The sequence below is a fragment of the Cervus elaphus genome, chromosome 5 (genome assembly GCF_910594005.1).
Source record: "Cervus elaphus chromosome 5, mCerEla1.1, whole genome shotgun sequence".
In the NCBI taxonomy this organism is placed as follows: domain Eukaryota; kingdom Metazoa; phylum Chordata; class Mammalia; order Artiodactyla; family Cervidae; genus Cervus; species Cervus elaphus.
In genome coordinates, this window is record NC_057819.1 from 10,071,629 (window position 1) to 10,085,412 (window position 13,784).

The 13,784-nt window shown below is 42.6% G+C and overlaps 1 protein-coding gene across 2 annotated transcripts; it reads left to right on the plus strand.

Moving 5' to 3' along the window:
* Nucleotides 1-393: 393 nt before the first annotated feature.
* COQ5 (coenzyme Q5, methyltransferase) lies at nt 394-13,784 on the plus strand. 2 transcript variants are annotated; one of them, XM_043901610.1, is made up of 7 exons: nt 394-651; nt 3,594-3,743; nt 6,544-6,765; nt 10,788-10,894; nt 12,316-12,404; nt 12,972-13,083; nt 13,168-13,784. In XM_043901610.1, the coding sequence occupies exons 1-7, from the start codon at nt 396-398 to the stop codon at nt 13,267-13,269; spliced, it is 1,038 nt and encodes a 345-aa protein (XP_043757545.1). In that variant the 5' UTR covers nt 394-395; the 3' UTR covers nt 13,270-13,784. The 2 variants fall into 2 exon arrangements, with proteins under 2 accessions (XP_043757545.1, XP_043757546.1); XM_043901611.1 differs by having other exon boundaries at nt 395-642.

The window sequence follows — 13,784 nt, forward strand, 5'->3', positions numbered from 1 at the left end:
ATGGGGGTTTGATCCCTGGATTGGGAAGATCCCCTGGAGAAGGAAATGGCTAGCCACTCCAGTATTCTCGCCTAGAGAATTCCACAGACAGAGGAGCCTGGCGGGCTACAATCCGTGGGATCGCAAGGTCGAACACGACTGAGCGACACGAACACCCTACAGATGGGCAGGATTCAGAGACCTGGTGTCGACCAGGTGACCGGGGGCTCTCCCTAAGGTCCGCTGATTCCTTGTGAATTCTATATTTAACTTGAAGACAGAGAAAAAGGGATTTCGCGTACTCAAAGACGAAATAGCCTCAGGATCCCAGAGATCCTTCAGAGCTACTGAACATCACGTTTCAAGACGCGTTCAGCTAATAGTGTCTCCGGTCGGCCGCCGTCAGCCGTCTAGCGATGCAACGCTACGTCCTGTCTGACAGCGGTCACCCGACTGTCAAGATGGCAGCCCTCGGGAGCTGGGCTCTATGGAGCTCCTGCAGCCGTGGGTGGTCGCGGGCAGTGTCGGGCTGCAGGCTCCCTGGGCTTCGTAGCTCCTCGCCCAGGGGCCCCCTGGGTGCACGGCTCTTGTCCCAAGAGAAGGAGGCAACCGAAACGCACTTCGGGTTTGAGACTGTGTCGGAAGAGGAGAAGGGAGGCAAAGGTGAAAGGGGTGAGAGGGTGAATGGGGAGGATCTGACTGTCTACGATCTAGTTTCTTCTGCCCAAACCAAGGGTTGATTTGAAGTCCTGTGAGCTCCGCTGAGGGGCTTCCCAGGTGGCGCTAGTGGTAAAGAATCCACTGGGTCGGGAAGATCCCCTGGAGGAGGGCAGGGCAACCCACTCCAGTATTATTGTCTGGAGAATCCCCGTGAGCAGAGGAGCCTGGTAGGCGGACACGACTACTTCAAGCCACTTAGCACGCACGCACGCGCCTCTGATGCATTAACTTGTGCAGTCCTGACCTCCAAGGAGTACCCTTAGTCTGTCTCTGCCAAACTTAGAGCCTCCTCTTTTCAAGTAATTATCACAGAACCCCATCAGTTGAGCATTTATGATGTGCCAAGCAGAGTGCAGACATTATTTACAATTCTCATTTCAACTTCCTGATGGTGAGTATTGTTATTCCATCTTACTCATGAGGAAATAGAGACTTAAAGGTTAAGCAAAACCTTGCCCAGTTTAACATAGTAAGTGGTGGCACTAACCCAGTTCGGTCTGACTACTGAGCCCATATTGTTAATCTCTTGCTAAAGGGATAGGCCGTCTTTTATAGAAAGAAAGAAGGAAACTATTTTCTGTTAATATGTGCCTCAGCTTCCAAATTTGCCAGATAGGGAAGATAGTAATTTCTTTCATAGAGTTCTTGTGAAGATTACATTACTTCATACACTGAAGAATTTTGAATAATGCCTGGCACTTCATAATTGCTCAATAAGTGTTAGATATTGTTCAGCACTTTTTTGTGTTCACCATAAGACTTGGGAAAGGAAAAGACCTGTTTTAAAATTCCAGCTGTACCATTTGTAATGAGAAAGGTATTATGCTCACATTACAGATGGATAAGGTGAGGCTCTGAGAGATTTGTTAACTTGGCCTGTAGTCACCCAGGAAATAAGAAAAGAGCCTACCACTGAATTTTTTATCCTCTTATAGGCTAGTATATTTTATTATCTTTTACCTCAACCTTACTAAATGCATAGCTCTACTATAACTCCTTGAATATCAAATTTAAATTAACACATTTCATTGTGAATCCCCAGAAAGTTAAGACTCGCTCATAACTGTGTTCTCAGCATCTGATGCACATTAGGAGCTTGATAACTGGTTGTGGGGTGAAATAAGTGGAGCCAGGTAAAATGATAGTAAACTTCGTAAGTTCATCTTCCCAGAGTTCCTGTGGCTGCAATTCCAAAATGTCTGGGGTGGCAGTATCGACATCCCCATGGTCATGTTTCTCCTATGATTCCACTGACATTCTGTTCAAATTTCACCTCCAAGTTTATCCCTTTTCATTATTTTGTTGCACTTTCATTTTTGTAGTCCAGTTTCCTCTTTCAATTATCTAGTTTTGTAAAATGCCACAGAGAGTCACAACTGAGATCAGAAGGTAACACACACAGCTACATGCTTTGCTGTCTGCATGTGAATAAGGGATGTATAGTGACCAACCCCCTACAAACTGTGAGGGAAGTGATGTAATTGGTTTCTGATCATGATGCATATCTATTTATGCATGATTTGTGGAATGAAGGGCTACTAGCAAGATTTGTACTTCATGCAATTACTCACAGTTAATATACCTTTGTATTTGAATGATGTTGCTAGAGGACTGTTGTTATTGAACTAAACCACAATAACTGAAATTCTTGCATATTAGAACCACATAAAGCAAGAAGGGCTTATACTCAGTGGGTTGAGCCTCAGTGTCCCTCTAAATATCCCAGATGTTCAAAAGCAAAGAGCAAGCTTATAGGATCCCAGGGTTGAGAATAGATGTTCAAAATTGAATGAAAGGAGGAGGGCTCTATTGTCTGCTGATTCAGCAGAGGACAGTAATGTTTTGGGTCTTAGCAGCACATTTCATCTGAGGAACTCAACATATCTCCCCTTCTTTACCTGATTCAGTCCTTTTGGCAGGTAGGTAGGAGGCTCGCACTGATATTGTTATCTCATGAACAGAAATGGAGATACAAAGAAGTTAAATGTAGCCTGTGCTTTGAAGCATCTTTGATAGTAAATTCCTTAACTCTTCAGCCAGTCCATATTCCACGTTCTTCCTTGGTCCTGTGGAGAGTCACGAGAACCCTCTACAATTCAACTTGGCCCTGACTCACATCCTACCATTCATCTGCCCACCAAGTTGAACCTGAGGTTTTTCTCAGTGACACAGGCAGAGATGAGCTGAGGTCTTCCCATTCATTTTTCATGTCTTTCTAATGGATTTTGTTGTCTTTAATCATGATACTGTTAGAAAAATTCCAATCCCCCCGCCCCTTCCTCTAAGAAATGGAAACTGGGGAACTCCCTGGCGGTCCAGTGGTTAGGACTCGGCTTGGGTCTGGGACTCGGCTTGGGTCTGATCCTTGGTTAGGGAACTAAGATCCCGCAAGCCATGCAGTGTGGCCAAAAAAGAAAGGGATTTACTACTAAGTATGTGCATGGCATTATTGCAAGGTAATGGTCCTATGTGAAGCTAAGATAACAGAAAAGAGGTTGACTTATTTCTTACTTGAAGAAATTTAAGCCTTTTTAAATTCTTTATTTTTTTGGATACACTGGGTCTTAGTTGCGGCAGGCAGGATCTTCCGTCTTCCTTGTGGCATGCAAACTCTTAGCTGTGGCATGTGGGATGTAGTTCCCCAAGCAGGGATCAAACAAGGGTGCCCTGCATTGGGAGTGTGGAGTCCTAGCCACTAGGCCACCAGGGAAGTCCCTAGTTAAGCCTTTTTTTTTAAAGTGGTAACGTGCAGATTTGGGCATCAAGCATTATGACTTGGCTCCACCTTGCAGATAGTTATTTTATGGGGGGAATGGGGAACTTTCTTACATTTAGGACTTTTCCAGGTTAATATTATTAGTAGCCCAGTCATGCTGTGTTTCTCTCATGTCAAGTCTATCAGGTGTTTGAAAGTGTGGCCAAGAAGTATGATGTGATGAATGATATGATGAGTCTTGGTATCCATCGAGTTTGGAAGGATTTGCTGCTCTGGAAGATGCGCCCGTTTCCTGGGACCCAGCTGCTGGATGTTGCTGGAGGCACAGGTAATGTCCAGTTTGGTCTCCTTGGGTAACACTGAGCTCCTCTTACAAAAATTAATTTTTCTTGTTGTAATGAGCTAGCTCACCTTCCATTAGGCTGAACATGGTGATTGAAAATCAATACACCTCTCAGAAAGATTTACTCTTTTCTTTTTTCTTTTTTTAGTTTTATTTATTTAGGCTGTGCTGGGTCTTCACTGAAGCTCAGGCTTTTCTTTGATTGTAGCGAGCAGGGGCTACTCTCTAGCTGTGGGCATGGACTTCTCCCTGTGGGGGCTTCTCTTGTTGCAGAGCACAGCCTCTGGGGTGCACAGACTTCACTAGTTGCAGCACGTGGGCTCAGCAGTTGTGGCTCCCTGGCTCCACAGCATGGGCTCAGTAGTTGTGGCTTAGTTGCTCCACAGCATGTGGGATCTTCCAGGATCAGGAAGTGAACTCTTGTCTGCTGCATTGGCAGGTAGATTCTTTACAACTAAGCCACCAGGGAAGCCCTACTGAATGCCAATCAAAAACACAGAATATCAACTTTGTGCCTGTCATTTTTCTAAAATTCAGAGGATTACAAAGTAAACTAATCAGTTTTTTTCCTCCAGTGTCCCTTCCCCATCTAAACAACTATTTTTGCTTTCTGTTTAACCTTTAGCCCACTTGCCTTCTTTCTTTGCTGAGGAGGGGAGGGGCTTTTATCATATAAGTTTTCAAGGCAGCCTTTTCTGCCTAATCTACTATCATATCAGATATCAAAAGCTCTTTTATTGGGGAGAAAAAAAAAACCTCTTTTTATTTATGCATGGTCCTTTGTTTCTTGGTACACACTAGGCATTTGGAGAAAAAAATGTCATATAATGTAATAATGTAATAATCTATACTAATAGAATAATGTATAATAATAAATGGCAATAGAATAATGTCCATGTTTATGTTTGGCTTTATTGGTGTGGTCCTCTCCCCAAAAGGAAGCACAGAGAGCAGTGAGGTAGAGGACATTAGCAGAATCTGTCAAAATCTAAAATGCTTTTTAGTCTAGGATCCCACAATTCCAATTCTAGACATTTAATCTGAAAAGAAAAAAAAAAAAAACTTGCACAGAGATATGGCTACAGAAAAGTTTCAGTCAGAGCTGCCACCATCTCCAGTGCACCCCAGCCAGTAACATTACCACATGCCAACAACTGCCCATTTAGAAAATGCAATTAAAAAGTAAGCCCATATATTTAAAAAGACATTTAAAACATACAGTAACAAATATGCTCACACTGCATAATTTTTAGTAATAGTGAAAAGTTGGAAGTAACCTATTTCTACCTCAATGAAGAAATGACTTTAAGATACGTCAATACTATATAGGTAGCTATTTAAAAGAATGAGAAAAGCCTATAAATACTGATGGAACAGTATCAAAGACATATTAAGTGGGAAGAAAAAAGAAAAGTTATTTACAATGGATATAATATAACCCTCATTTATATTTTTAAGTTGTTTCATGTGAGTACATATATTTAAACTTATAGGAAAGTGACTGGAGAATACCTAATTGTATGGAGAAAATGGAAAAACCTAAGGCTGTATTTCTTACAAACAGTGTAAGAAGAAAACAAAGACAAGGAAACAGCATTACAAAAAGGGAAATATGAACCTGAAAGCACTGGCTTTGCCTAAACAGTATTTACAACATGGTCACAATAATGTAAACACTTCATTCTCTGCTTTTAAACTCAAACCATCAACAAAGCACAGAAACCTTAGAGCTATAGAACAAATACAATGTTATCAGGCTTGATAGAACATATATATATATATATATATATATATATATATATATATACACACATATATATACACACATATATATGTGAGCAAATATATATATGATGGAAGGTTGAAAGGAGTCAAGAGATACTATCTATAGTTGATGGAATAATAAAATAAGAGGGGAGAAAAAAAAATAAGGGGGGAGGGATAAACTTGGAGTGGGATTAACAGATATATACTACTACATATAAAATAAGCAACAAGGACCTACTATATAGCACAAGGAACTATATTCAATATCTTGTAATAAGCTATAATGGAAAAGACTCTGAAAATGAAAATATATGTATAACTGAGTCACCTTGCTATATACCTGAAATATTGTAAATCAACTGTACTTGTAATTTAAAAATAAAAATTAAAAAAAAGAAAAAAAATACATATTAATTCATTACTCTAGGTTACAAAGGTATCTGTGAGGAACTATTAAAAGTGATATAAATATATTGGGAGGACAGAGGCAAGCAGAGATGGGGGCGGGATCGCTTTATAAATTTTGTGAGTAAAGAAATAGCTGTAACCAACAGAAGAAACCGCTAAAGGGATTGGGAAAGACAGTCTGTGAGGAACTGAGCTGGCTATGGGAAGTGGTGGGGCAGTGAGCTGTTGTTGCTTGTGAGTGTACCTTCATGTTACCATCACAAAAATTATTAGAAAAAGACTAGGAAGCAGTACACTCAGCTCTTCACACTTGTTGTATCTGGAGAGTGTGGACAGAGATGGCAACTTTTGTGTTTTATTCTATATATTTAAGTTTGAGGCTTTTAGAGTAAGAATGTGTCCATGCATTACATATGCAGTTTTTAAAGGTTTTTTATTTAAAGAATCTTAGCAGTTAAAAAAAATTGCTGTTAAAAAAAACATTAACTGTTGAAATGAGTACAACCTTCAGTTTTCATACACTCCTCAACCCCTGTACCTTTGTTGCTCCTTTTGGGTTTAAGAAATGCTGCAGTTGTGTTTGATCTTTCCTCCTGTTGGCTTCCCACAGGTGACATTGCATTCCGGTTCCTTAATTATGTTCAGGCGCAGCATCAGAGAAAGCAGAAGAAGCAGTTAAGGGCCCAACAAAATTTATCCTGGGAAGAAATTGCCAGAAAGTACCAGAATGAAGAGGATTCCTTGGGCGGTTCTCGTGTCATGGTCTGTGACATCAACAAGGAGATGCTAAAGATTGGAAAACAGAAAGCCCGTGCCCAAGGATACAAAGCTGGTAAGTCCTGCAGAAAGTGGACCTGGAGGAGATGTTTATAAGATGGAAGGTGTACAGGTGCTGCAGTGCTTTCTTTTCCAGATTTCAAAAACTTACAGATACACAGGAGTGGAAGATAATTTGTGTGGCCGAGCCCAGCATGTGTACTATTACATACATTATTTCAGCAACCAGTTATCAGCCTCAAGTGACAGGGGAGACAACCCAGACCCAAAGAGGTTAAGTATCTTGTTCAAGTCGTGCAGTTTAAATGGCAGATCCAAAATGGGGACTGACTCTTTGGGTCTCAGCTCTTGAACCCTGAGACAGAAGTTTGGCTTTCAATTTCCAGCAGCTCTCCAATGACCCCAATGCCCTATTCTTGAGCTGTTTCATCCCCCTTCCAAAACTAAGCTCTGCCTCAGCTTTCCACCCTGGCAGCACCCAGCCAGTGACTGAGGACAGTGGGGCTCCTGGGCCTGAACATATGCCACGTGGGGCTCTCTTCACAGGCAGTCTTTGTTCCAGAGCCCCCTGTTGGGTTGGCTGGGGCTTTCTCAGGTCTGCATCAAGGTCTTATGGCTCTTCCCACACATGCTTGCTTCCTCTTCTTTTTATTTTTTTTCCAGGTGCCTCCCCTCACCCCCCAACCAACTCCCCACCAAAAAAAAAACTTTGCCCTCCTACCTCTGTTTCAGCATGGGTTTCTCAGAGGGCACAACTGATGCAGTTGAAGAATCAGCCGTAAATGGTACTCTTCAAACTTCCCTCGCACGGTCCACTCTACAGCCAAGGGGGAAGGGACTGGGTGTCTCCAGGCCGCTGCTGCAGCTCCCAAATAGACAGTTTCTGCTCTAGCTTAAAGATACACGTTTTATATTTGGCGTTCTCTTTTAATATTTTGAAATACTTTTGCCCCCAGTATTTTGCCCCAGTAGACGTACTGATCTGGCAGCTGCAGCATGTTTACCCGGCTTTTCAGAGTCACTGTACTGCCCTCTTCCACCCTGGCCGAGCGCTGCAGGCAGCCCTGGTGAGAGGCAGTGGTACCCAACAAAGAACCCAAGGCCTTTGGGTCAGCATCAGCACTTCTCTCCTCCCCCACCACCTCCCCACCACGAGTGTCTATGGTTATTTTAGCTCAATTCTTCCTCCTCCTACTTCCACCCCCAGAACGAGCTGCCTAGACGAACTGCAGCCCACTTGGCCCCACAGATGAAGGGCTCTTTTGTTAACCATCAACACTGATCAGAAGGCCAACAGTCACTAGTGTTTCTAGACAAAGGCACTGTGTTCTTACTCCTACTGAGAAACGTGTTTCCCTTCTCTCTGGTGCTCAGCCATGAAGAGTGGAGAACAAAGATGGGAATGATGGGTAACGTTCCACTTCTGGAATCATCTCTGCCATAGCATAGCTTGCCCTTCAGGCTCTCCTAACAGCCAAGACAGATCCACCTGTGTAAGAATCATTACGTGCTTCTTAGTTTGGTTTTGTTTTTCCTCCTTGCTTTGAAAGTGAAATGAAAGTCACTCAGTCATGTCTGACTCTTTGCGACCCCATGGAGTCCTTGGAATTCTCCAGGCCAGAATACTGGAGTGGGTAGCCTTTCCCTTTTCCGGGGCATCTTCCCAACCCAGGAATTGAACCAGGGTCTCCTGCATTGCAGGCAGATTCTTTACCAGCTGAGTTACCAGGTACCAGTCTCCAATAATAATGCCTTTGCAACACATATCATGCCAAAATAAAGTTGAAACGAAGTAGAAGGATCCTAGAAATGATTTAACAGTTATAAAAGTTAATGTATAAAGGCATTTTTTTTTTATAAAGGCATTTTTGTGTAGCACTATTATGTGTTTTATTTACATGTAGCACTTCCTCCCAAAGTAGAAGCTTGGAGGGCAGAAACCTTAAAAAGATTTGATGGGTTATAAAAGTGATATATTCGGGAAAATTTGGGATGTTAGAAATCAAACATTTGGAAAAAAAAAAAAAAGAAATCAAACATTTGAAAAAGTATGAAGAAGTAAATATTAACCATAGTTCCAGCATCCTAAGATGACCCTCAATATTTTAGTATATTTCCTCCCTATCTTTTTCCCAATCATTTCCTTTTTATAATATTGACAACATCTTGGAGATACAATTTAGTATCCTGCTTTATTTAATTCAGCATTGTATCATGAGATTTTTCCATGTTATTCAAAATTTCTGGGGACTTCCCTGGTGGTCCAGGGTTAAAACATTGCCTTCCAATGCAGGAGGTGGGAGTTCGATCCTTGGTCAGGGGGCTAAGATCCCTCATGCCCCTCACAGTCAAAAAAATCAAAGCATAAAACAGAAGCAATATCGTAACCAAATTCAATAAAGAATTCCAGTGGTCCAGTGGTTAGGACTCTGCATTCTCACTGCAGAGGGCCTGTAGAGGATAATGTATGTAAAGTGATTACACAGACCTCATCCTCCTGGGCTTAGTAAGCAGTAGCTTTGATGATAATGTCATCAATGTCTTCCTCCAAAAAACCAAATGACTAGGTTAAAGGGCATGCTCATTGCTGAGGCTCTTGTTAAATACTGTTAGCGTGCTTCCCAGGAAGATTATTTCCATTTACCTTCCTCTATGAAGCCTCCTTTCTGAATCATAAGTGACGTGAAGTCGCTCAGTCGTGTCCGACTCTTTGCAACCCCCAGGACAGTAGCCTGCACCAGGCTCCTCCGTCCATGGGATTTTCTAGGCAAGAGTACTGGAGTAGGTTGCCGTTTCCTTCTCCATTGAATCATACTTCGTGTCTGATTCACTGCAGGTTGAATAATATTGAAGCTGAATCAGGATTCTCAGAGGATATAGCTACCCTGATAGGGAGCTCCCTTGGGTGTTTTCTGAATTCATGACCAGACTTGGGGTCAAGACACCCTGCTTCTCTGTGAGTCCAGTAGAATGAATAACTATGCCAAATTATGTACTTAGAATAAATTCTAATGACTATCTGAAGTAGGTACTACTTATTATTGACTCCACTTTACACATGAGGAAACTGAGGCAACATAGTTTATCCAAGATTATATAGCTAGGGGCTTCCCTGGTGGCCCAGTGGTAAAGAATCTGCCTACCAGTGCAGAAGACACGGGTTTGATCCTTGGTACGGGAAGATCCCACGTGCCGTGAAGCAGCTAAGCCCATGCACCACAACTACTCAGCCTGTGCTCTAAAGCCCGGGAACTGCAGCTTCTGAAACCATAGACTGCAACTACTGAAGCCTGGGAGCCTCGAGTCTGCGCCCCGCAACAAGAGGAGCCACACAATGAGAAGCCCGTGCTCCACAGCTAAAGAGTAACCCCTGCTCTCTGCAACTAGGGAAAAGCCCCCACAGCAAGAAAGACCCAGCGCAGCCAGAAATAAAAAGTAACTCTATTCAAAAACTTGTATTATTTAAAAAAAAAAAAAAGGTTATATAGCTAATAGTTGGGGAAGCTGGCATTAGAACCCAGGCAACACCAGGACCTGGGCTCTTAACCACAATGCTTTACACCTAGTTGGATAAAAATTGCTTAAGAGTAAGGCATAACTAAGTAACCAGTGTCTACTCTGAGAACCTTGGGGGAAACTTTCTTCTAAACTTCAAGGACACCAGAAACTTCAAGTGTTCAGGACTGAAGGACACCCTGAAGACGGTGGCCAGGAATCCACTGGAGAAGGCAGGTGTGTGTTTTCTGACACCGCTTCAGATACCGCACGTGTGATGTTCCCCCAGCACCATACAGTTCTCCAATTCTCCAGCGCCAGCCAGCTGTCCAACGATTCAATTCAGTTCTAACACTAATTACCAGAGTTAGCATCAGATTCCACAGGTTTAAGGACTTATTGCCACAAGACTGCCCCCACTTCACAAGACAGCCACAAACAGGGTGTTCAGGGTACCCACACTTCTGTCCAGCTGACTACAAATTCAGGGGTTCCCACAACCCCCTACCCAGGTTTGACAGTTCCCTGGGTGCAGAGGAGACGGCAGCCCAGGCTGAGGCCAGAACTGCTTTTCTCTTTCAGGACTTGCCTGGATATTGGGAGATGCAGAAGAACTGCCCTTCGACGATGACAAGTTTGATGTTTACACCATTGCCTTCGGGATCCGGAACGTCACACACATTGATCAGGTAACCAATGGCCGCCTCTGCTGGCGTGACCCAGGATATTAGCTCTCTGGGGGTAGCTCCACAGTGAATGAGGAAAGGGAGAGATTCTTCTCCAGGCCCAGCTCCTCAGTTGAATGTTTCAGGCTGAGAGGTCTTAATCCTTTAAACTGCCAATTTTCCTGCTCACAAAATTGAAAAAAACAAAACCACAGAGCAGATCCCCATAGAAGCCTTTGTTGCTTGAGTCGGTATTCACATCTTCGAGCCTGTCAGTCTTGCTCACTCATGTCATCTGCTTCCTCTCTCTCCATGAAGCCTCCTGACTCAGAATTTGCAGATCAGAGCAATTCCCAAGGCTGACACAGGAAAAGGCACTCAGCCCCTATTTTGGCAGAAGGTGGCTAGATTCACAGATCCTCTGTTGGAAGAAGGGAATGTTCAGCCCTTAATTTGATGCAGCTCTTCTTTTATTTCTACTTGAACATTCTGTCCAAACATTTGAAGATGACAGGCGAGGCCCCCAGTTTCATTTCTGTAACGTGGACTCCAGTTGCGTGGTTGCCTGCCTTGGGTGGGATGTCGATTATGGGGTACTTTAATTTCATTTTTTTCCTGTGTCCATAGCCAATTTATTATTATTTTTAAATTTAAAAAAAATAAATTTTAATAAATTCAAAGCTCAAGCAGCACAAAAGGGATATATCACTAAAAAATCTTCATCCCTGCGTGCTAACCATTCAGTGCCTCCTCTTTCTGTGATCACCAATTTCCGAGTGGCATATCTTTGCAAAGATGTCTTGTGCATATTAAGTGTATTCATTTCCTTTCTTTTTTTTTATACAAATATTAGCATATGAAATATTTTGCCCACTGCTTTTTTTTCCCCTTAAAGATATACCTGCAAAAAATATATATCTATATCTGCAGACTTTTCCATGTCAGCACATAAAGAACTCTTGCTCTTCCTTTTTTAAATAGCTTCATCGATTCCATTTGTATACATATTCCCTAATATAACCAGTCTCTCATTGATGATTAAGATGCTTCTGCTCTTACGCTGTTCAAATCGTGCTGTAATGAATAACCCCACGTCATTTCCACAGTAGAAGCATTTCTGTAAGATGGACTCTTTGAAGGAAAATTGCTGGGTCAAAGAGGGATATCCATCATGATCTTGAGAAGTAATTCAAAAATTGCCCTCCCCCAATCTGAGTCAGTTTAGATTACTCCAGGTAACCTTCTCTAGTCATGGGCAGCGGAATGGCTAAAAGATTTAGGAGACTGTGGGTTTGTTCTGCTGTTACAGCTTCCCAGCTGAGATTGAACATGGGATCTATGGGAAACATTCTTTATAATGCCCCCAGAAGCTAGTGCCGCCTCAGCCTCCCAGAGATGAGTGAGGGCTGCTGAGGAGTGTGTCCTGTTGTTCTTGTCTTGCTCAGGCACTACAGGAAGCCCATCGGGTCCTGAAACCAGGAGGAAGGTTTCTCTGTCTGGAGTTCAGCCAAGTAAACAATCCCCTTGTATCCAGGTTGGTATTGTTAACAGGACTTGATTTTCACCATCCAGCCAAGGGCTTCCTATCCCCAAATGGATAGAAAATAACCAGTAGCTTTAAGCACGAACCTCAAAGTCCCTGAGTCCCTGAGGGACGGTGCCATCTCTATGGTCAGCCAGTTCTGAATCATAACACCTAGACCAGAAGAGTCTCAAACCAGTAACCAGAGACTCAAGTGGGCCTGCATATGTATTTTGTTTGGCTCATGGTTATTTTAGAAATTGACTTAGATGTCTGTATTTTAAAATTGAGAAATTTTACATAAAAATTTGGATTTCCAACTTCACTTGAAAAATCAGATATATGGCAACCCTGGTTAAGCCCATATTCCTACATGGCAATAATCAGAGCTGGGTAGTAGCTGCCCCTTCCCCACTTTTCTGGACCTTCCTAATTGTGCCTGTCACCACACCCTCAACTGGGTCACTTATTTCAGGTACTTGCTTGACCCCTATAGGCATTTTTGAGTTTATAATTGCAGGCTTAGACCTTCTTGTTTATTAACGGTCATGTTCTAATCTTAATCTTTTGCCTTTTTAGGCTCTATGATGTATATAGCTTCCAGGTCATTCCTGTCCTGGGAGAAGTCATTGCAGGAGATTGGAAGTCCTACCAATACCTTGTAGAGAGTATCCGACAGTTCCCATCTCAGGTACAAAAAAATCTATAGCTTACAACCCAAGGCCCCACAGTTAAAATCCAGGTAATTTCTGCTGTATCTTTCTTTGTGTTTTAGGAGGAATTCAAGGAGATGATAGAAGATGCAGGTTTTCAGAAGGTGACTTATGAAAATCTCACATCAGGCATTGTAGCCATTCATTCTGGTTTCAAACTGTAACTCCTTTAAGATTCTGAAGCGTGAACCAGTCACATCCTGTCAGAAGTCTGGAGCTGGAGGATAATCTGGTTAGTGTGACCAGCAGCAGAACATCTCTGCGTAAGGCTGTGTGCCTTGGACCCATGTTCTGATCTGACCAATCTCGAAGTGAAAGAAACAAGTTCCTGTCACTTGACTGCAGCTTTCCTTAGGGGCTGCTTCAGGCCTTCTCCCAGAGTTATTTGTCTGTACTTTTGCTAAAGTCCTATTTTCTCTTGGCTGTGCAGTATGTGGTTAAGGTAAAACCAGCACTGAAACTCAATTTTGAAGTGTATTTGTAGTTTCTCTGCCAGTGCTGCCTTCCAGAGGGATAATGAATTATTTGAATTCAATGATTATTTGAACCAGAAAACTTGCTAGCTATACCTTTCAGCCTAGGACTAAGTCTGGGGCCAAAAGCCAAGGCCCAAAGTATAGGGCTAAGGATCACAACTAGAACTGTGCAGTTGAAACACTAAATGAGTTTACAATTTTCA

Bases quoted from the DNA above. Each gene is read 5' to 3' on its own strand.
- COQ5 (XM_043901610.1), top strand. From the start codon at position 396: ATGCAACGCTACGTCCTGTCTGACAGCGGTCACCCGACTGTCAAGATG. The intron at 652-3,593 runs GTGAGAGGGTGA...TCTCATGTCAAG, and splicing joins GGGAGGCAAAGGTGAAAGGG to TCTATCAGGTGTTTGAAAGT. The intron at 6,766-10,787 runs GTAAGTCCTGCA...TTTCTCTTTCAG, and splicing joins TGCCCAAGGATACAAAGCTG to GACTTGCCTGGATATTGGGA.